This window comes from Sinocyclocheilus rhinocerous, unplaced genomic scaffold (assembly GCF_001515625.1).
Source record: "Sinocyclocheilus rhinocerous isolate Xijiao unplaced genomic scaffold, SAMN03320098_v1.1 scaffold236, whole genome shotgun sequence".
Taxonomy (NCBI): Eukaryota; Metazoa; Chordata; class Actinopteri; order Cypriniformes; family Cyprinidae; genus Sinocyclocheilus; species Sinocyclocheilus rhinocerous.
In genome coordinates, this window is record NW_015647064.1 from 728,372 (window position 1) to 752,050 (window position 23,679).

At 36.7% G+C, this 23,679-nt stretch overlaps 3 protein-coding genes and 1 long non-coding RNA gene across 5 annotated transcripts in view; 2 read left to right on the top strand and 2 right to left on the bottom strand.

The window, feature by feature from the left end:
* Window positions 1–834, top strand: part of LOC107708666 (uncharacterized) — an 11,702-nt gene extending 10,868 nt beyond the window's left edge. Inside the window, exon 5 of the long non-coding RNA XR_001636386.1 lies at window positions 758–834. This is a non-coding gene — a long non-coding RNA (uncharacterized LOC107708666). The remainder of the gene's footprint in view (window positions 1–757) is intronic.
* Window positions 835–3,096: 2,262 nt separating this feature from the next.
* LOC107708667 (DNA polymerase lambda-like) lies at window positions 3,097–7,851 on the bottom strand. 2 transcript variants are annotated; one of them, XM_016512960.1, is made up of 7 exons: window positions 7,780–7,851; window positions 7,395–7,526; window positions 6,236–6,533; window positions 5,960–6,068; window positions 5,548–5,862; window positions 5,146–5,319; window positions 3,099–3,693 (listed from the first exon to the last, which is right to left on the bottom strand). In XM_016512960.1, exons 2-7 carry the CDS (start codon window positions 7,501–7,503, stop codon window positions 3,466–3,468), a joined length of 1,233 nt encoding a protein of 410 aa, XP_016368446.1. In that variant the 5' UTR covers window positions 7,504–7,526; window positions 7,780–7,851; the 3' UTR covers window positions 3,099–3,465. The 2 variants fall into 2 exon arrangements, with proteins under 2 accessions (XP_016368447.1, XP_016368446.1); XM_016512961.1 differs by lacking the exon at window positions 7,780–7,851 and having other exon boundaries at window positions 3,097–3,693; window positions 6,236–6,453; window positions 7,395–7,520.
* Window positions 7,852–8,036: 185 nt separating this feature from the next.
* Window positions 8,037–10,631, top strand: LOC107708668 (protein DPCD-like). Its single transcript, XM_016512962.1, has 6 exons — window positions 8,037–8,141; window positions 8,398–8,478; window positions 8,571–8,686; window positions 8,771–8,904; window positions 9,907–10,009; window positions 10,311–10,631. The coding sequence occupies exons 1-6, from the start codon at window positions 8,078–8,080 to the stop codon at window positions 10,413–10,415; spliced, it is 603 nt and encodes a 200-aa protein (XP_016368448.1). The 5' UTR covers window positions 8,037–8,077; the 3' UTR covers window positions 10,416–10,631.
* A 3,449-nt stretch (window positions 10,632–14,080) lies between these two features.
* On the bottom strand, window positions 14,081–16,908 carry LOC107708669 (fibroblast growth factor 8b-like). Its single transcript, XM_016512963.1, has 4 exons — window positions 16,877–16,908; window positions 16,740–16,776; window positions 15,348–15,534; window positions 14,081–14,321 (listed from the first exon to the last, which is right to left on the bottom strand). The coding sequence occupies exons 1-4, from the start codon at window positions 16,906–16,908 to the stop codon at window positions 14,197–14,199; spliced, it is 381 nt and encodes a 126-aa protein (XP_016368449.1). The 3' UTR covers window positions 14,081–14,196.
* Window positions 16,909–23,679: the final 6,771 nt, after the last annotated feature.

Below are 23,679 nucleotides of genomic sequence, written 5' to 3' on the forward strand. Positions count from 1 at the left end.
TGGCAAACTGATGGGACGTCATCACCTGCAGTCAGTCTGTCGTAAAGATCAGTGTTGCCAACTTAGCAATTTTGTTGCAAAAGTTAGCAACTTTTCAGACTACCCTAGCAACTTTTTCTTCCAAAAGCACCTAGCAACAAATTGAGCTATTTTTAAATGTTATTTGGCTACTTTTAGCAACTTTTGATACGTGACTCAAACAATAAAAAGGCACACATTTTCCATCTAAATTTCACAAATACCTTACCAATTCGAGCTGGAGTCTGATGATGAAACGGTTGAAGTGGCTGATCGACAAGAGACTGATTCGCAAGCACGACTGGACCAGGACGTTTCTCAGTGGTATATGTCAAGTGTTAACAAGTTTGAGGTAATTATAAGATGTGATAAAACAAATTTACTCTCACAGCGTAGGATACAGCGTCTTCTCGACATGATGTTAACCACATGGAAATGTTACTGTTTGTGGGCGGGCAAGTTGGCGACGTAGAACGTGGGCAGACATTATGCAAATGTTACTTCGTGACGTAGAGCCGTAAACCGAATAAGATTCGAATTCCTGACGACTCGTTTAGGCGACTGCGAGCCGACTCTTTTTTGATAGACAATAACTTTATTTATCGTGCACTGTCTGCTTCACAACTTTGCAGATAGTTTATGTTCACATACAGCTACATGACACACTGCATGAAAGGTAATATTCGAAAAGGCATAATAGGGGCACATTAAATTGTATGTAGTTTTTTATGTTTTTTAGGCACAGACAAAGATTGCCAAACTAATCGGCACTAGGACAGTTCTACAGGTGAAGAGCTATGCTAGGCAGTACTTCAGAAATAAGGTATGACTTTAGCCCATTTCCACATTACTATATGAAAATCCATACGGTTTTGGTTCAATGCGTGTAGTGCTTTCAAATTAATTCATATATAAGGGAATAAATATAGACAACCAAGGGGGTATTTTTAAAATCTAAATGTAAAAAAATATATATTTTCTTTAGACCTTAAAAAATATATTGCCAACTCTTCATTCTTCTGTTCATAATTTTTGGGGTCATACCACTGAAAAGACAACCTGAACTAATTTTGCATGTTATGATATTTATATAATATTTTTGATTGTAATGATAATATATATTTTAAGAGATTTATTATCACCAATACACAATATTATCGTGCTAATTTATTTATCTATTTACTAAGTTTCATTGCCAGAAAATCAACCAACGCCAGCGTATGGCTAAAAGCTGCCTAATGTTTTTAATATGACTGAATTTGTATTTAACATAAAATTTAATAGAGACATTGTAAGTTACTCATTATAATGCTTAAATTTCCTCAATTATTCAAAAAGCATCTACAGAAAACGAGCAAAGAACATTTACATTACCTAAGAACATCTTTGACTTTCTAGCGCGAGTATATGCACTTTAAAAAACACTCGCATTACAATCAGTGAAGCTATCTATGCTGGAATTTGAAGACAGACATGTTTAGTGTTAGAACAAAAAATGAAATAGGTGAGAGTGTTATTGTGTTACGATTCAATTCAATCAATTCCTTAAGAGTAATTCATGATAACCGAATCAAATGTGTCGACCTACTAAATTACTCCATAAAGAGTGTTTAAACGTGTTTCCCCACAAATGACAACAAAGTAGTCATTTGACAAAAAAAAAAAAACTACAGGAAGTCATCAATACAGCCAATGAAGTAATGTGCCCACTTGTTCTGGCGAGCAGCATGTTCTTCTTGTTCAGCAATGAGTTGACTTGTTCAGTCTATTCATGAACAACCAGTTCATTCAATTTGTTCACGAAAGAGACTCGTTCAGTCTCAACTATTGTTCAGAATCGAAACACCAACTCACCAGTGAAGATCGGATCATAATGAAATTCTCTTCTATAGCATTCAAATGTTGTTTGTGTTTTGAATCTTAAGTGAATCACTATTTTTCCGTATCTTAAATGATTTGTTCAAAAAGACTAACAAAACAGTTCATGCCAATCGACCGACAAAACTTCAGGGTTGGTTTGATCTGTTTGAAACCGTTCCATGAGCGTGTGGAAAAATAACCTTTCATAAGAGTTTATAATATTTAAATTGAAGCAAAAGTAACAGGTGATATTATTACCAAGCTTTGAAGATAAAAGAAACCGTTAAAACCATGTTTTGAGGTGCTTTAATAATTTACATATTTTAAGTAATATACATCAAGAGATAATGACATTTCTCTCATTAAAATGCATCCAATAAAAAGGTTAAGAACTTTGATGCCATATGATGCAAATTAAAACAATTCTATAGTGCACTCCCACATTAGAAATGTGATTACAACAGCATGATTCCATATAGTTAAAATCATAAAGTGTTGTCATGTAAAGCTTGCAGTCATGTAATATAATATATGAATGTAGCCTTGTCACCAGTCTCGCTCATGTGGTTCTCTGTAAGGTATGCCGTGGTGTTTGAAGACATCCTGAGCATTATAACCCCAATTTGCTATTGTGTGCTGCACATTTTATTGAAGACAGCTTCCACAATATGACACAGTACAGTGCCGGATTCGCCCAAAAGATTTTGTTGAAAGACGGAGCAAGGGGCGTGGCAGTACTGAAACACCGTCTAAGCTGTTCGCCAATCACAACGCACTGGGACAGCTAACCAATCACAACACATTTTGTTTTTCGGAAGGCGGACCTTCATCAAAGCCGGAACTAATCGAGCCGTTTGTGCCAGCCTGGGGAGAAAGGTATTTTAATAATGTAAATTATGTGAAAAATAATGCGTTTTTCGAACCACCAAGCTTGAGAGCATATTTTAGTACACCCCCAAAACAAAATCAAGACTTTGTAAAAGAGCATAATAGGACCCCTTTAAATGATTTTTTTCTCCCTCTCTGGCATCTTTATTTGGAAAAAAATTTGCATTTATGACTATAGCAGAATAAAATAGATGAAGTTTTGAAGTTACATTTTTAATTAATTTTTAAACACCAATTTATACCTAGCATTTCATTCATTTAGAGCTGAAATGCTGAAGGTAATAAGTTTACATGCTCTACATATCATTCCTATCAAGCTAGGAAAGCACATGTTGCACTCATCTTCATCTGCCCTTTTTATCTATCAGGTCTGTTAAGAGGAAAACAGTGGGACGTTCCAAGCAATAGCAAGAAAACAACTGGCTTGGGCCCAAGACTCTGTAAGGGAGCTCAGTAGCTTCTGACTTATGAAGCGCCAGCTTTCAAGAGCTCCCACTCTTCCTATGGGACGACAGACTCACTAACAATCTCTGTTATGTCCATCAGCTGACCAAAGAAGATTGACAGTTTTGCTAGCCGCCAACACAAAATTGTTTTCGTTTTTTTTTGATTGCTTGTCTTTTTGAAATTCAGTTTTATTATTTACTGCTGTGAAAATCAAGTAGCTACATTCTTGTTCTTCACAACCGGACGATGTTGTTATGTATGGTAAGAACAAAGAAAGCCCCTCAGTTTAATTGCTTGGTTATGGCTATTTTCTTTACTGCAGGCCATAAAAAAAAAAAAGTCTGTACAAACAGTTTTCTCGATGGCATTTGCTTCACTTCTTGGCATCCGCTCAAGGAGGTCATCGTAGTGTTTTAGTCCAATCCTTAGAGTGTGATTCAAAACCGCCTTAGTGCGAATATCCTCCAATGTGCGAAATCCCTTTGATAGTAAAAGAAATCAAATAATCCGTTTAAACTTGTAAAATATTATGGTTGTTGCTTAATATTACTGAATATGTTCCACAAAGTTTAAAGCTGCTGTAAATGTTCTGCACCACTAATAGCACCAAACATAATAGCAAAAAAAAAAAAAGTAGTTTCCCAAACATTTCCCATCTTAGCTTGGAAGGAAGGTTAAAAAAGGGGGGGAACCTGGCATACTGGTGAGCCTACTGATGACTTTCTCTTCTGAGTACTAAGTTCCGAGAACTTGGAAGTGTTTTAGAAAAACAGGTAGTCCTGCACTACATTCACATTATTGATTGCAGCCGTTTCTATGTTTTTTCTGATTAGATAACAGGCTCACTTTCAGATTTATTTATTTTTATATTTTTTTGGCCATTTACAGAGTCTAGGGCTGTTAGACTAAACTGTTTCTCAAGACACCTATTTTAGTGTTTATATTACCGTATTGGCCCGAATATAAGACGACCGCGTTTTTTCTGATGTATTTCCAAGAAAAAAAACATCGTCTTATATTCGGGTCAATATGGTAATTTGTGGCCATGTTGCATTAATTTGTTCCCTCATTTTAGTCAAGTCGTGGCCAAGATGTACCAATTCATAGTCTCGTTTTAGTTAAAGGAATGGTTCACCCAAAAATGAAAATGGTCATTTACCCACCCTCATGTCGTTCCAAACCTGTATGAGTTTCTTATGATGAACACAAAATAAGATATTTTGAAGAATTCTGAAAAACCAAACATTTGTTGGTCCCCATTGATTTCCACAGTAGGGAAAGAAATACTATGGAAGTCAATGGGGACCATCAACTGTTTTATTACTAGCATTCTTCAAAATATCTTCTCTTATGTTCAGCATAACAAACTCAGGTTTCAAACAACAAGAGGGTGGGTAAATGATGGGTGTACTATCCCTTTATACCCTTTAATTCATTTTAACATTCGTTTTTAGCTAAATTGTGCCACACTGTACTAAATCAATCCCTCATTTTAGTTAAATTATGGCCACATTGTATTAATTAACTCCCTCGTTTTAGTTCAATCGTGGCAGCATTGTACCAGCTCGTTCCCTAAAACAGCTTCTTAATTTGTGGCCACAATATTCTTTTTTTTGTGGTTTATATTTATGCATGTGTATTTTATTCACATCTTATTTTTATTATCTGTGTGTTGTTGTTGTTGTCTCCGTGTACTGGAAGCTTGTGACACTATAACAAATTCCTTGTATGTGCAAACATACTTGGCAATAAAGCTCTTTCTGATTCTGATATCTATTTTTCCCCCCTGCATTTCATGTGTGGGGCTCTGTATAGTTAAACAAATCATGTTGCAGTACAGTGGCACCCAGCACATACAATTTTTTTTCATACAATTAATATTAATCTTTCAAATTAAACATTGAACTACAATTCCCTGTATAACAGTCTTACTTGTTGATACCACATCTGAGCAGTCTTGGCCCCAGCGCCCCAGATGTTAGTGAACATTTCAAGAACAGGCACCTCCTCCCCAATGTGATCCAGTTTACGCAAGTGCCCACTTTCCATAATTTCCATGATCTTGTCTGCCATGCGTTTACCAATGCCTGGGATCTTACATGCTTCCTATAAATAGATAGGGTTAAAAAAAAAAAAAAAACATGTTTATGTATATTTACTGTATTTTTTAAATAAATAAAATGGTAATGTCAGTTATTAAAGTATTTATTTTTTAATCACTGATGCATGCTTGAAACTAGTCATAATATGCAACGACAACCATATGTGTTCTACAAATAAGCACCTCAGTGAACCCCAAAACCTCTATGGACTCATATCTGTATCTGAACTGACCTCATATGAAGTGATGGGCTTGTGGTAGCTCTTGAGGGCGTTGATCGCTTTAGAGTATCCCAGAGCTCTCCATTTATCGCCCGTGTGCGTATAGGCTTTGGCCAGCGGCTCCAGTTTGTCAGTAATGTGCTTATTGTGGTTCTCCCCTTTAGTTGTGGATGGTTGGGAACAGACCCACTTCCCAGACAAAACGGGATTCTCTGCCAAACTCTGAGTCGGGTTGCTTTCAGATGGGTGGACGCCGCTGATCAAGGCCTCCAGATCGTTCTGAGATACACCATCTTCCTCATGGTGCTCCTCCTGAACCTCTGGCACCTGGGAGTCGTATTAAAAGCACTGCATGAGGGGAAAACCAACTGATGGATCTTACAGATGGAGACAATTACATCCAATTCCAACCTTTCTTTCTTACCGTCTCTGTGAGATTTTCAAGGATTTTCGAAGGATCCTGTGCTGCTGCTACATCTGGAACTGGGCTGACTGCCGTCTCATTTGACTCCTCAGCAATACCAACTGTGGGACTGAGGAGATGTTCATTTAGAATTTATATCTACGCACTTTTGCATTGAATAAACAATTACAAATGCATTCAAAAGTCAAACAGGTGTCTAAATATCAATGTAGTTTCACACATTTCTTAAATAAAACCTCAAGCAATGCCATGGGAATTAAGTCTCCAGTGCCTTACCTCTCAGGAGGAAGAAGGCTGTAGTCTTCAGGGTCTAGTAAACTTTTCTCACTGATGCAGGCACTCAACCAAGTGCATTTGACCAGATGAACAGCAGAGGACAGTCTTTCCACTTTCAGAAGTCTCAAAGCTTTCTTACAATCGACTGAATCATCAACAATGACGTGTGTGCAGCTGGGAGAGAAGGTGGAAACTACCTGTCCTCCATTCTGGGTGACCTGCCGAAGGAATATATCACACCTGGATTTCCCTATACCAGCTGGAACGATGTATATTTCGGTTCCCTGGAAAACTGTACCTAAGAAAAAGCAAAGACATTTAAAATACAACCACTAATACTATACATACTTGATTGGGCTGCATGAAGAAGACTGAAATCAGCAGTTGAAATTGTTTTCAAAAATGCTGATATTTGAATAGAACTACATTACACAAAAAAAGTCTAATTTATTGATAGACTGATTGTATAATGTTGATTATCACATTCAAATGAACAACCTATACCATAAAATGACCTTCAAAATTATTTAAAAAACTTTCTTTTTCAAATAATAGAAATGTTGACAAAAAAAGTTCTACAAAATTATAATTCTCACATTTCAATTTAAACAATTTTAAGAAAAAAAAAGACAAGTCAAAATTATATTGCATATATTTGAGAAATTGCACTTTGTTTTAATCCAAGAATATTCCTTTAAATTTTCAAACGAGCCTCAGTCACAGAAATCGATGTGTTGTAAACATAAATTGTTTAACAATCAGAAAGTATCTGAATACTGTGTTTTCTGAACAGGACTGCATTTCCCAAGAGCATCAAATAGGCATTAATTATACATACCATTTGCATATAATATAGGAACGACTACACAATAGCTGTATATTTCAGTATTGACAGAAAATAGATTATTACTTATAAATCATGATGTTTTTGATGTAAAAATCTTGATAACATAAGTGGATCTTAGAGAACAGTACAAACTAAAAAAGGCAGTTCATGACCCCTTTAAAAGCAACAGCACTTCACTCATCCAGGAATAATACATAATTAAGTGCAACAGGAGGATCTAATTGAAAATATTGCATACAGTAAAATATGGTGATTTATTCTCTGAAACTGCCCTTGTTGTTTTACTCAAATGTGTTTTAGAGAATTATGAACCTGTTTTTGGTTCAGAAGGCGTCTTTTTGAGGGGAGGCGCGTCCTTCTGCTCATTAGGCCTGGGTCTCTTTACTTTAGGGAAGGCTTTCATGATGCCATGACCCTCCATTCCGGTCAGGGAAAGGAGAGGAGCTTTAAAAACAAAATTACTGTCATCAGTAGGCTTCACATAGACACAGAATACAAAAATGTAACGTTAGAGGCCTACAGCAGAAGGCATCATAAGACTTAAGTCCTTATATTGGCAACCAGCGCTGTCCCAGATAAGGAAGCGACTGAACAGATCGTTACATTACAACGTATACTCACTTAACATTACAAATCTTTAAATACATAGTTATATTATATTTGCAACTTCGATAACTTAAAAACACCACAGACGTACCTCTACCAGCACCTCTTTCTAAGAACAACTCACGAGTGTTTTTAAACGGATCACCTTCCGGGTCATAGTCAGAACTGGCGCTGACGTTTTTAAAAAATGAAACTTTTAAAATTATACATTATTCTTTTTACTTATTTTCAATACGTTCTTGTTTCTTATAATTGTTATAATTACGTATATTGTTGTATATAAACTAGGTAAATCATTAAAAATACGAAACATATTGTTTGAGAAATAGCGGTTGCCTTGGCAACCTCTGGCGTGGGCTTGTTTGAGGAAATGAAACCCACGCGGAAGCATGGCTGTTCAACACTGGGCAGACACTCTCAGGAAAGCCAAGAAAACTGCATTAATATCTGATGGTGCGTATACATCTTCTCTGTTCTTTTTAGATTAGTTAATTTGCATGTGTATTTTTGCTGGCAGTCGTGTTAATAGTCTTGCTAATAGGATTTATAAGTCGTATATACTTGCTACACGCTAATAGCCACGGGACCTATGCAAAACATCATAAAATTACCAGTTAAACGAATTGTTTATTTAGTTTAAAGCTTGAATAATGTTCGATGTACGCTTACGTATAAATTGAGAACCACTTTCATATGCCTTTCTCATTAGGGAAAAGGAAAGTTCATTATCTGTTTGAGGATGGCAGTGAGATGGCTGAGGAGTATGAGCTAAAAGGAGATGAACTTGTCTGTAAGTCATTTTTCTTTTCTGGTTTTACCTAATTAAAAGGCATTCGAATTCAGTTTTGTATTTTGTAATTATTTCATGCTTCTTTAACTTAGTGCGAAAGTGGCGACATAAAAGCACTTTTGGAGGCCAGGGACAGTGGACATTGGAAGTTGGTGAAACAAACCCAAACGGTGTTCCCTCAGATTTAATAAAAGAGAGCAGTTCAAATGTAAGGTTACTTTTTTACTTTCTTACACAATAGATGGTGATGTTCTTAATCTGTTTATAATGATGTCTCTTTTTATGCACACAGCCATTGTTCATGCGTAAGGACACAAAGACCAGTTTCCAATGGAGGGTCCGTAATATTTCTTACCCTATAGAAGTTTACAGTGTGTCAGCAGAGCCAGCGGAAAGATGTTGTGTCATCCGAACCTCAAACAAAAAGTTAGTTATTTATAATTGATATAAACCATTGGAAAACCCCAATAGTGTTGATTGTGGTTTATGCAATGAGTGTTTTAGAATAACTTGGTGTTTATTTGACTGCTTGAATTGGACAAAGAATCACTTTTTTTAAGTGGGCAGTTAATAGTTCACCCAAAAATGAAAATTTGTTGAAAATGTAGTCATGCCATCTAAGATGTTTATGAGTTTGTTTCTTCATGGGAACAGATTTGGAGAAATGCATTACAAAAGCATTACATCACTTGCTCACCAATGGATCCTCTGCAGTAAATGGGTGCCGTCAGAATGAGAGCCCAAACAGCTGATAAAAACATCACAATAATATACAAGTAATGCACATGACTCCAGTCTGTCGATTAACATCTTGTGAAGACCTGTTTGGTCTTGTGAAGCGAAAAGCTGCATGTTTATAAGAAACAAATCCATCATTAAGACGTTTTTAACTTGCTTCTGGCTAAAATATGAGTCCACAATCCATAATAACGCTTCCTCCAGTTAAAAAGTAATCTTGTTGTCACTGTTTACAAAACAAAGTAGTCCAAAACAGTTGTAAACAAAAATGTGGGTGAATGTAAGAGGACAACAGGGGATGGGCTTTTTCACTGGAGGAAGTGTTATTGTGGATTATGGACTCTATTATGGATTTTTGGCCAGAAGTAAAAGTTTAAAGTTAAAACGTCTTAATGATAGATTTGTTTCATACAAACGCACAGCTTTTCACATCACAAGATGTTTATGCATTGTTCTTAAAACTGGAGAAATACAATAAACATATCAAATAAAATTAGTCTAAAAAGGCAACTTCTGCTTATAAATCATCTTTGTTTTCAGTCATACCAAGTAAAAAAGTGTATTGATTAACAAATTGTTTAGTTACAATAGCCCCACAGTAACCCTATAGGTGGCACTGTTGAGCTAGATGGAAAATAGATGGCCAGTCATGAGGAACATTCTCTCATTCTTCATCTCCTCATTTCCCAGGTACTATAAGAAGTTCAGTATTCCAGATCTCGACCGTTGCCAGCTGCCTTTGGAGAGCGCAGCCTTGAGTTTAACCCACGCCAACAACACTTTAATCATCAGCGTGAGTGAACTCTCACCGCTAGTCTCACTTAATCACTTTCTCTAAGCTCTTTCTGTAGTGTAAGGTATGTAGTCACAGTTTTTTCCACACGATGTAGAGGAACTTTCCCTTTTGCATGGATCTGGGACCAGGTTGCCAAAGCCCTAATCCACACTAAGAGAGCACACAAATCTGGTCTCAGATCATCAAAAGGGCAACTTTTTATTGGTTCACCTAAGTAGAGAAGGTTGGTCTGCTCCAGTACTCAGCTATTTCATCCAGCAATGGATTTTATATGGAGTTTCTCTCACTTTTGTTGTAGTACAAGAAGCCCAAGGAGATTTTAACACTGGAACAGGAGCTGCTTGGGGAACTGAAGAAACTGAAGGAGACAAGTGAAGGAGATATTGACTGTAAAACTCAGTGAACTGCCATAGATCCAGAGCCTTTGCATTATTGTATTTGTCTGGCTGTTATTCTTCATGTTCATGTAGACTTAGAGTCTCACATTGGCATGTTTCTATGGCATGTTTCTGTCAGCCTTGTGTGTCCAATTAACTCACTTTCAATGTGCGTTATTTATTTTTTTCAATGTAAAATTTCAAATGTTATGCTGATTGATGTTCCTACTGTACAATTGTTCTTTGAGTCTAAATAATAAAAGAAAAACAATATTATTATTATTAAAATTATCATAAGAAGTTTGCTTTATTCCAGCTATTTCCACAATATAGCTAAAAAAATAATAATCTAAAGACTTAATCATAAAATAATTATAGCAGATGCATAGGAAATAAAAAATAAAATAAAATTAAAGAAATAATCTGCAAAAAATACATCAAAAACAAAAAGAAAAGAGAAAAATATATAAATAAAATGATACAGTACAATCTGTAACATGCAGCAAATTCAGTGAATGTACAGCTAAAGAGAATTAATTGAAGCAAATTCAAAAAATGACAACTTATGCATTTAACAGTAGTACAGTTGCATAATTATTGGAGATTCATCATCATATTTCTATTACATGAAGGTCACTAACCTTGAGCCTCAGCATGCTGTAATTACTGCCATCTCGACTCATCAGTTTTCCTGAAGTGCATCGTGGGGAAATTAAACATTTCCTTCATCTGGGTTCCTTGATTTTATCTGTATTCACCTCATGTTTATGTACGATGTTTGGCATGGACCACAGTGCTGTTTGTGTTTCTACTGTAAATAGAAGACTACAAACAAACTCTTTGTTGGTTTAAGGCAAAGACACAAAACAATACCATGTGAATATACTGTTTCTGACTCTGGTGATTCTTTGCTTCTAGTTCCCACTCCACAGCTTTTGTGCCAAACCAAGAGACTGTATGAATAAAACAGGCACTAAACCACAAGTCATTCTCACTATTGTGTATAACAGCCTCCGAGGAGGATGTTTTCTGCCCTGGAATTCACCAGTCAGCTTTCAGGGCTGACACTGCAGTCTCTTGTTCTGCTTTTTAACATGGAACACGTAATATTTTAAAGTGTCAAATGTGGAAAATATCGCAGATTAGATATGTTTTTAAGCAATAATAATTATTTTGTTAAAACTTGCATTATATTTAAGTAGTAAAACTACCATTTTTCTGGGTCATTTTAGGTATGTCATAGCAAAAAAAGCATATTGTTTACGTTTTGTGGCTTTACTTTTGAAACGATGATTATTCAAACATTTAAGAATTTGTAGAGCAAAAAAATGTAGACTATTATCGGTTGTTATTTAGATGGAGGCAGATTTATTTTTTTTAATAAGATCATACAAATCCAATGCCAGGGGTAACTACAATGAGAATTCAGTTTCAGGTTGAATGGAGGCAGATCTGAACCGGAGTTTGCAATCGATTACAAGAAAGGGGCGGAGTTTAAAGGGGTGATATGATGCTGCTAAAAAGAACATTATTTTGTGTATTTGGTGTAATGAAATGTGTTTATGCGGTTTAAAGTTAAAAAAACACATTATTTTCCACATACTGTACATTATTGTTTCTCCTCTATGCCCCGCCTTTTTGAAACGCGTCGATTTTTACAAAGCTCATCGGTCTGAAAAAGCAAGGTGTGAATGAAATCGCATCATATGACCCCTTTAAGGAGACTAAATGATTGGAGAAGTCTTGTTTATTTGATATGAGAGAAGTCTGTCATTTTACCAAGATGTATGACATTTTAATGTAAAATAAAATATTATTTAAAATAATAGCCTATATATCTTCAGGGGCGTAGATTACGCGGGGGACATGTCCCCCCCACTTTTAATATCACGTAAATTCGCCCCCCGCACTTTTTCGGGCAAGTGTGTTCACATAGAGGTTTTGTGATCAATCACAATTAAAAGTAAATTATGTGCAGTTAAATACAGTGCTGCAGGAATGAGTCCTTTAAACCCGGAAACAAGTTCGCATTTTTTTACTTCCGGTTCCATTGTCCTAAAGTCAGTAGGTTTTTTGAATGAGTTTTTTTTTTGTTAGATGCCTAAAGGTTTCTAGCCTAAGCTTTGTATTTAACACAAGCTCAAAATATGTTCACATTTCATTCTGTCTTAAAACACAAGTAATAGTGTCTTGAAAACAATTGTCTAAATGGGACTACAGAGGTTGTCTGGGACAATAAACATCATCATAAACATTTCTAATTAGGCACTGAACAGGATAACCATTAAAATATGTCTTATTTGACCAGGCAGACCCATTTGTTCATGACCGGCCGTTGTTTAAAATCCTCAAATCAGATTGTGTCTTACTAGCTCTAGAAATTGTTTTCCAGTCAGTATGCGTCACACTGACTGCTATTGACTACACAACTTTTGCCCAGATTTTTGCAACGATTTGCAATCTGGAGGAGTCAAGTCTCGTTGCTGAAAGTCAAAGCCGGTCTGCAGATATTGGGCAGTCGGGAGTTTCAAAGAAAATTGTGAAAAGTGTAGACTATGATGAGCACAGACTCGTGCATCTCTTAGCAATGAGGTTTATGCTTCTCTTATGGGGACCAAGGACAGATAGATAGAAATACAAGTAAAGGATAGAAATACCAGTACATTTTGACATTGTGGGGACATTTTTGTCGCCATAAATCATACAGAATGAAGTTTTTTGAAAATCTAAAAATGCAGAAAGTTTGGTGTGAGGGGTAGGTTTAGGATTAGGGTAAGGGGATAGAAAATACAGTTTATACAGTATAGAAATCATTAAGTCTATGGAATATCCCTATAATGATATATCATTATAGGGATATTCCATAGACTTAATGATTTTATAGGAAAACCAGTGTGTGTAGTATTTTTAAAACATTGATACTGTCAATTTGATCTCTTAGAAATTTATGATCGATATTCAGACACAAAAACCCTTTTAAAATACAAAGACAAAGTCTAATTTCTTAAATGATGCAGGCCTAGTGTTAGCCATGCAGTCTTTTGACACGAACAGAACAAAGCACCGATTTAAAGAGTTTTATTAGGTCAGTCAAACGCTTTTCTAGATGCATTTCTACCGAAACATGGCCGTGCACGTGGAAGCGGTCCAAGGTCCAACTGACAAATCAGAAGTCCTGGGAAAAAGGCGACAGGGGAAGAGCTCAGCGCTGTGATTTTTGTTCAGTGTCTCTTCTTCCCTTTCTCCCTCCCCATCCTGAGGCCTCAATGGTCATGCTCAACTGCCTCAACAGAGAGAGACACTCTTTTTTGGCCCTTTTCATTCGTCTGTGCCCCTCTTTGCCTCTTCCCAGCCATTTGCCCTCTTTCAGCCCCTCTCGCCCACATCTCAACCCATAACACCCCCTGAACGTTTTCTCTTCCCCCGAGTCGCTCTTGGTTTCTCTCTTTCGCCCGCCCTCACCCCCTCTGTGTGACTGGGCTTCCTTTTTTGATTGCTGACCCCTCCTTGTGTTATTATTCAGGCCCACCATTGTATGACATGTTTCTTTTCTACGGCGCCTACAAAGGGAGCATTTGATCAAGGGGTTACGGTGTGCGGGTCGCAGAAATGCAACTACACGGTGGTAACCTTTGTTTGTGTTCAAGCCTGAGAGATTTATGAGGCTCAATTTTGTTCTCAGGGCATGATGGGTTTACCTGTGATATCATTAGTGCCATTCGAACCAATTTAGTTGTCTATATTTCTCAAAGTATGATTTCAACAATATCATTTTGCAGAATAATTCAACATAAACACACCAGATGTTTAATTACTTAAACTCACCCGTCCAGTAAGCGTGCCTCTCTTGTTCATGCAAATGTAGTATCCTGTTTTCGCTCCTCTGATTCGAACCCGGCTTCCAAACGTGTCGGTTTCCACAACAAGTTTAGCTGGAATTGTTAAACCATTGCAAAGTCTGTTCATTTTCCACTTTTAGGTGATATGTATGCTTTTGATTGTATATTGGAGAGTTTTGGGATTTACATTGTTGTAAAGTAGTCTGTGCTGAAAAAGCCAATATTTAGTCTAGATGTGTGAATGGGTGTGTGTTAGGCCAAGACTACAAAGAGTAAGAGTAACAAAGAAGGGTATAAACCGATGACGTTGACCTCACCTCTCTTCATAAACATACTCGTACGTTGAGTTGTAAAGCTATGAAAATTCCTCATAAAATGACCCTTCAAAAAAGTGGGCAAAGTGGATGGACTGCACGAGTGGAAAGATGGCTAGACGTGCAGAAATACTTTGGTGACAGGAATTCGTTCCCAGCGGACGGGATTCTAACCACTGTTTTGTTTGGAGAAGAAGTGCCGCAGCTCACTTAAAACAGGTGCCTTACTGAATAGCTTTAAAATTACATTGAGTTCAAATAAAAACAAGATTGACTTTTCATTGCCTATTTGCAGCGTCACTGCACACTATGAATCATATGTCAACCATCCATTTAGCAAGGAAAAAATACACATGTAATCTTGGAGCGAATAGCTCTTGACAAGTGATTGAAACTTCAGATCATCATCTTGCCTCACACATAATATAGGAACATTTGCAATAACCATATTTGTTTAGGAAGAGATGAAAGATGAAAACTAATGATGCTAGAAAAGGTTAGAAAATTGCATGTCATATTTCTGTCCTACAACTCTTTATTATATGGAGAACTATTCAGGAAATGTTAAGACGGCCGAGGTAAGATGAGTACTGATGTGTTTTCCAGAACCAAACCGGGTTTCTCTTGAGATTCCCAAACTCATAACAATATAGAATCCATTTCAAACTATGCAGGTTACTTTTTGGCAATGACATTTACTGGATTTTCTGAAGTAATACCTTCAACTGACATGTTTTGTCCTGTTGTTTCAAGCTGACAAAGTAAAATCATGCAGAAAAGTGTGTTTGCAAAGACTGTGACTTGCCATGAATATCTCCATCCTCGCCATTGGCGTTGACCCTCTTATTGCCCAAGACTTGTACATGTTTACCACTCGTCCGGCTATAGAGCTGATAAGTCCTTGTTAATCGCCGGCTCATCCTGTCCGACAGGCGACTCTGCTCCGTTACATGGTGCTTAAAATTTGGTACAGAGACGGACTGCATCGTCATCTATAAAAATGTGACAGAAGAACATACAGATTTGTGGTGATGTATATAAGAACAACACTTTTTTAGGGACAATAAAGGTGACACTGTTTCTCTTCAGATTCAAATCATTCTTTTTGCAGCGATGGTTGGCACTCTGAGGGCAAGTGCCCCATCCACACTCTGAATGACATGCCAATGAGGGGTCGACCAACACTGATCTTTCACCCCGTCTCTTTGGGCCCGTTCTCATAACGATTTTCTTTTGTAAGTCAGCTATGCGGCGTGCCCACATGTTAGAGCCATTACCTTTAAAGTGAGGGGTTTACGTCTTTTCAAGATGTTTGACAATTTGCCAATGACTCTATTAATAATGAGTTGTTTGCACGGTTATAACACATTTACTGCCCACATATAACAGTAAGAATAAAGGTTTTATCGCTTTCAGTGTGTCCTGCTTATGTTTGACTGGAAAATATTCGAATGGGAAGACTGAGTAGTGTTGTAACACTTTTTTTTGTTTTGTTTTGTTTTGACTTAATTGCACTATTCCTGTATGTATTTACAGAATTGTATACATTTATGAATTATTCCTAAACTGTAAATATTATTGTCAGATTTAAAAAAGTGTTGCTTATAGGTGGAATGTAACACAAATAGAAACTGGATTTTGCTATGGATGGAAACTTATTAAACATAAAATAAACATTTAATTGAACACAGCACATAAAATATATGATAACAACTCTTGATGTGTGTTTGTCACTCTCACATTTATCACCCCACTGTCCTATTTTGTTGATTTTTCATGCACTGAAAAGTCGTGTCACAATCCTCCTTCTCTGGTCAGACATGATATTTATATTTTTAACATGAAAATAAAAAGTTGTGGAAGTTACAGGGCTGTATATAATTAAAGAAAACAGCCTGCTGGTTCAGATGAAATCAGTTCTGTCTTTTAACATCCACCAACACTATCGCTAAATTTATAAACCAGATCTAAACATTTTACTTTCTTTCTTCCTTTTTTTTTTTTTTTTTACAGAAACACTTACAAATTATACAGTCTCCTGAAGGGGTTGGTTGTCATGTATGATGGTGATTTCAACCCTTAACTCATTTCTAATTGGTTAAACCGATATTACACTCTGTTACACATAACATAGTCCCATCAGTTTATCTATTAGCTTGAGATGCTTGTTTGCAAACACAAAATGCAGAAGACTTACCTGAGTGTAAAAACACAGAGTCATAAATTGAAGTAATCTGAAATACACAAAAAAAAAACAACAGTTAATTACGGAATTGTTTTTTTTTAAACAATAAAAATAACTCTTCAGCACAAGTCTATATTAAGTGTACTTACAGGTAACCTAACCTCGATGATTTCAGCCTCATTGTGAGATTTCCAAGCCCTGTCTGATTATTATCCGAAACAATAAGTTCTTCATTAATTCCTCTGTGCGTGTATATTATTGTGTGAAGATGCTCGGTCCATCGGACTTTTAGCAAAAATAACAATAAACTGAGTGACAGGATACTGGTATCGACAGTGATTTATTCATCCACTGAGTCCATGTCAAATTAATCCGTCACGTAACTTTTATTCCTTAGCGTTCAAGCACATTACAGTGACTGTTCTCACAAACATAATTCATGATCGATGTCCGATTACAGGCGAAGATACGAAAAATAAAACATTCTTCATAGAAAATCAGAGACAACATCCGGCAGCGTGCGCACACCCGTCTTGAGACTTTGCATTATGTTTCCTCGCGGTATCTCCAGCACTTATGTAAATGTCACTGGAAGAGTCTGAAGTCACATGTAGGTTGATAAACTGTGATGTTTCCCGAGAGGCTGAGAGCAGAAGCCTCACTGTGTCTCTCTCCACTTTCAAACTCCCAATGTCAAACCCACTCTTCACGTGCAGTCTGACTCCCGTTACCTCCACAGAAGCGCCATCCCACCCCTCAACATTTAAACACCTTCACTGAGGGAGAAAGACATTTCGTTTAACCTGAACAATACTAGAAGAGCTTATAAAGTTAAAGATACACTCACAAAACTGACTGAATTTAACCCCCTATTCTAGTCACAATGGTTTTAACAATAAAACAAACTTCAAGGCTACATGTTAGGCTACATGTTTTTGTATGTAGGCTATGTTTAAGACATATTTTATGTTATTTAAATATTTAAATGGTCTTTTATTAATGTAGGCTATTATAAAGTTAGCTTTGTCTCATAGGCCTATACATCATGAAATCAAACCCAAGTGATTAATTCACATTAAAAACTGTATTAAATGAAACAAAGTGAAACTCTTCCCTCCATATTTCCAAAGTAATAAAAATATTAATGCAACTTAAATTGTAATTTGTTTCCAGTTACAATTCTAGCAAGAAATAAAACATACTTTTACTTTTTTTGAAACTTTATTAGAAAAGACAAGCTATTTTTATTTAGCTATCCAATGATTAACACGCATTTGCTCACTAAAAATGATTATAAGAGTGTTAATTAAAAGAGGAATCACAGCACCTACAAAAATCTAATAATAATCTTCATCATTGAAAATAGGTATTGATTTTATTTTATTTTTTGCAATATAGTTAATATTACCTGCATAACATTCTAAAATCATGACAGACTTAATACTCATCAAGTACTGGTTTAAGTACAGCTCTCAACCAGCCCAAACCAAAGAAATATATAACCCAACCCCTAATAGGAATTTTTGTTAAAAAAAAATCTCCCACAAGAAAAAGGGGAAAATTGCAAATATTCTGATATCCACTCCAGAACATATGCAGCTACATTAAGCTATTCCCTGCTTGCCTGTAAGATTTTGCCTCACTGTGCCTTTGTGGTGACCCCCGTTTTTTTTTTTTTTTTTTCATTCACACACTGCATGTGAAAGTAATATATGCTCCACAAGAGTTCTTTACATATAATGGCTAAACATGTGCTGTCAAATACTCCCAACAGCTTAGTTAACTTTGATACATTAGTGTATTACATAGCACATATTTCTGCTTGATAATGTAATCTGTCGATTTCATATCATGATCCCAACTGTATGCAATAAAATCAGCATGCATAATTCAATGCTGATCTGTCACAAAGCTGTAAATGTCCTGGAGGATCAATGGACTGGAATCCAATGGTGTATCTCAATTGATTATTGAGATGTTTTCATCTGCTAGTGGGATTTTTTTCCCCCTTCACATTCTCTACTCTAGCCTTCAATATGCTGCAATGACCATAACACGGATCACTGCAAGTACCACCAATTTCAAACTGAGACTATAATTCCCATGCATGACTCAAACCCCAAAAAAGAACCATTCTCACACCTTTGAGCACACATAGGAGCGACAAACCAGCTGCTAAGCAGCATAGCAAATGTCATTATCGGTATTGGTTTAATTCCATCCCATAAATCACTCATATCAGTCTGTGTGCTGGCTTAGAGGGTGAGAATGTACCTGATTGATTAGATCCAGAGGGAGACCACGGGTGATTTTGCCACCTGGAATGATTCAGTGCAATAGTTAGTCAGGTCCTCTCTCAGATATTACACTGAATTTGTGTGTTGGAAACATTTGTTCAGGTCGTGTCTGGGATTTTAATGTGTTTCTGCAATAAAAATATGACACACTGACAGTGCTCATTTGAGAAACTTTGGAGCAGCTCTTTGGTGCAGATTTACTAACTTAATTTAACTCAGGGCAATATGACTCAAATGACAAATGTCCTGACTGATTTCCATTCAATTTATTGATAACATTTTACAACAAGGTCTCATTGACTTACTACATTAGTTATTGACAACATAACACACATATAGCATAATCAGCAGAATTTGATTTCCCAGCTGTTTTATAGCTAAAATTATCCTTATGTACAAAGAAAATTTGACAAGACTTAGATCAGCTATGTGTAATGACATTATACTACTTTCACTCGTTTCCTACTTCAGTATATTACAAATTGTATATATTGTTTTTCCACAAAATAATGATATATTGTTGGAAAAGTCACCTCATAAGACCTCTTTCAACAATTACATTTATTCTGCAGTACATTCACTGACTTGACTCACTATTCACAATTGTTTTAACATTCTCTGTGTTTTCTTGGCTTTTGAGACCTCACCTTAACACATGACTTGTATTCTTATCTACACACAGTACAGTATGTTTATTTTATTGTTAGTCACTTTTACTAGACATAACTGCCTCCTTCTAATTGTTAAACTGGAACCCATAAGTTGTATATATATAACACAACACAGTGTCTCCTTTATTTGACCCTGTCTTTTTTCATAGCTTTTAAACATCATCTACAACAATGTAATATGTTCAGGGTGAGGAGCTTGTTTTCTTTCTTGTTCTCCCTCACTATAACTCTGTGTGGTCAAACAGCCAAAATAATTCAGCAGTGGTTAACCAAGAGTAATGCTTTTGTCAAATTTGAGGAAACCCAAGGGTGCATTTTAATATCACAGCCATGTTTTAATCCAGACTTTTTTTCTTCCCATAGACTTTCTTTATTCCATAGTTATATTACCCCTCTTGCTTAACCAGTTCTGGTCCTGGTCTGCCATCTGACGTCTGGTCATTGAGTGGTTGATGCTCTTCCAAACATTGTCCCTGTCCTTCTAAATAGCCGCAGGAAAATAAAAGTGAGAGACAGAGTGAAACAAAAACTCTGGCACGGGGATCTCTGGTTATTCTTAGAGGAAGAGGGCAATGAGTAAATGTCTGAAGCAGCTAATATGAGCCCACTCCATTAAGTAAAGTATTATTCACTCCAGTTGATGCCAAGCACAAAAATACACACGACTGTGAGACAGAGAGAGTGGTGGAAAGGTAGGCACCATGGAGGAAAATAAAACGGAATGTGCCTGAAAGTGGAAACAAAGTTGGCAGTAGATCACAGGTGTCATCCAGTAACACCAATCCCCTTATACGCTTGTGGATGATACATGCTGTCGGAGACTGTTCTAAACACTGGATTCAGCTGTGATTGTACTGTAACTGCCTGGATAGCAGACATGTGTTAATGGTTTTAGCACAAGCAAATCTAAGCTCTGTGACCAATAAACGTTTATGTTTCTTACACGTTTTGTTAATCTTCACAAATTAACACAACTTTTCTAAATTTTGAAGCCGAAACACAATTGCCAGAATTAAAAAGCTTTAAAAAATGCTATAAACAAACTACTTGAACACTGTCAGTCTTTATTTAAGAATATAGTTTGAGTAAGAATAGTTTGCAAGAGCACGATTATTAACATTATGAGGCTGTGAAAGTGACTAATGAGTTTATCTGTTCAGTGTGATCATGTTTATTGTCTCCAACCTCTTTTGACATATTGACAACCTCTGTAGTCCTATTTAACCCCTTATCAACCACGTTTTTCAAGACAAGTAAAAGCCTTTAAAAAATCACAAGTTAGGTATTAGTGATGTATTGTGCCGCAGAATAAAATTTTGAAAATTTGTTAAGTTTGTGTTCACCACAGACCTTATTTTGAGCATTTAACCAAAAACCCATTGACTTCAGGATCATTGCTAAAATACAAGTTTTGGGATTCAAAAATCTCATCTTTTCAGTCCTTTAGTTTCTAGCAAAAAAAATTTTTAACAGTCCCACTCTATTTTTCTTCTCATTCAAGAAGGCATTTCACTCAGATATATATTGCAATAAAGAAAGCATAACTGCAATTCAGGTTTCATGCCGACGTTAACATTTGTTATTACAAAAACTCGATTTGACTGGAAAACTTGATTCTGATTGGTCGATCAAGCCACCCAGCAGTCACTGTCGTCCAAGGCAACGCTGCATATCACACCTCTCTGGGTAACCATCATTACCTTCATGTCTTTCACATGACACTCACTCTTGTTTCATAAATAAAAAACGCTGTGATCTTGCTTCTCATTTAAAGATTCTATTGAAAATGACAATGGAGAACTTCAGTTGGCTATTAAAAGAATAAATTACACAAAAATGAAAATTTGCTAAAAATTTACTCAGCCTCAGGCACTTCCTCTAGTGAAAAAGTCAATCCTCTGTTGTCCTCTCACATCAAAATCCACCAACATATTTTGTGCTTGATCTGTGCATATTTCTCTCCTGATTCAGACAAGATGATCATTTCACCTTTTCACAAAGCAATATTGTAATTTTTTGAGTGAACTATTCCTTTAACAATAGACATACTGTAATACTGTCGCAACGTTGGCCTTGTAATATTTTTTATAGCATAACTTTTTAAAATAATATAAAAGGAATACATAATTTAATCTCAAATCTATGTTTTTTCACCATGTGTTTATGTAATTGATTATTAGCTGTGTGCTAAGCCAGATAATGTACAGTCAGCCGATCATTATCTTAATATACGCCTGTTGTTCATTGTTAGGTCATAATTAACCCTTAAAGGGGTCATAGGATGCTACATGCACTTTTACAAGTTGTATGACCCCTTTAACGCCTTAAGGTTACCAAGCCAAAACTCACTGGGAAGTGTTGGCAGCATCTTTTAGTCAGGCCAGGGTTGTTGATAGTTCAAGTTGAGGATGCTCCTGTCCTCGGCTTTTACTCTCCTTTCCATCAAGGGATTTTTCCCTTGACATGGGCGCTCCGTTCCTCTGAATGAGATCTGATTTACTGTCTTGTAAACACATAGGAAGTAGCATTGAGAACTGTTTAACAAAGTCAATAAAAGCAGATATCATTCCTGGTATTGGGCGTGCATGTGGTCTCCCTTATGCACGCACCTAACACACTCACACACTAAAGCAAACACACACTTTTGTGCCTCGTGCTCCCGCTTTCTTCTGTTTTTCTGTTTTGGGCTGGAGAGAGCGATTACTTTTGCAGGCCTACCTGCAAGTTTGCTTTGAGTCTTTCTCTTTTTCATCTGGGTGCAGAAAAGTGGCCCCTGGTGTCCAAACAGCTGTGTAGACCTGGGAGGGAAAGAGGCTTGAAAAAGGGACGAGAAGAAAGAGAGGAAATTCAATGGACCTCAGGGACTCTCCTTTTCTGCCTCGTTCCCGCTCTTTCCTTCTTTCTCCAGCTCTCTCCTCTCATTTCTCTCTTCACATCCCCCCTTTTCTATCCCTCTCTGTCTTATTTCACTTGTCCTCTCCCTTTAACTTTTTGCTCTTCATCTCCTCCCATCTCTGCTTTTCCAACCTTTTTCGCTCTCTCTCCCTCTGTACCTAAAACAGCTTTAGGCCTTTGAAAGATGAGATAGAAATGATTTTTTAAATCCTAAACATTTTTGTCCCAGGTGCATCATCGATCAGACTCTCTACTGCGATTATGTTTCCAAGCTTTGAACTTCTTTGAAAACCCCTCCAGAAAGAGCTTTCTTTAGTTTGGGTAAGGTGGTGGAAATCCCATTTGCTTAAAACCTGGGAAGGCTTATATATATATGGTCTGAATATAAATGTATAAAAATGTCCTGGGTTCTCTAAACTGTCGTCCAGCCAAAGTTAGGGGGAGAGAGAGGGCCGAAATCTTCCTAGGAGCTACATGGGGGTGTTACCTCCCACAATGGAATTCGCTCTGGAGAGGGTCACTGCTACCCTGTCACTACCTGCTATATCATCTTTCATCCCAAAAAAAGATGGAAAAGCCAAAGATGAAATGGTTCACTTTTGACCCTAATACTTGGACTTTAAAATGCCTTTTTTTGGTCAGAATACTCCTAGTGGTGAGAGACATATGGTGATTGATAGGAAATTTGAATCAGAGCTCTACTGACCTCTGTAGGCATGTGTTCCAATGGACCAGAAACACTCAGTGATAGCTGAATGCTAATTCAACTGAAGACTAAAAGACTGTAATGTTCACAAAACCTTAAACATTTGCTTGAGGATTCGAGGTACCTCAGTAGATCAACTTCAACTGCTCAAATGTCAAGGAATCAGAAATTATAAAGGTTTTTAACCCTCCTGTTCGTTTTAAAATGTCAAGATTTTATTTTATTTTATTTTATCCAGTGTGGACTATTTATCTCATATGCCAATTCCAAATTTGAAACACAGATCAGAGAAGCTGCAAAATATGCATTCTGACTCACCTGCTTCTCCAGAAAAGTTGCAACACATCTTCAGAGATTCTACAGTGCAAAAGAGCAAGAGAGGG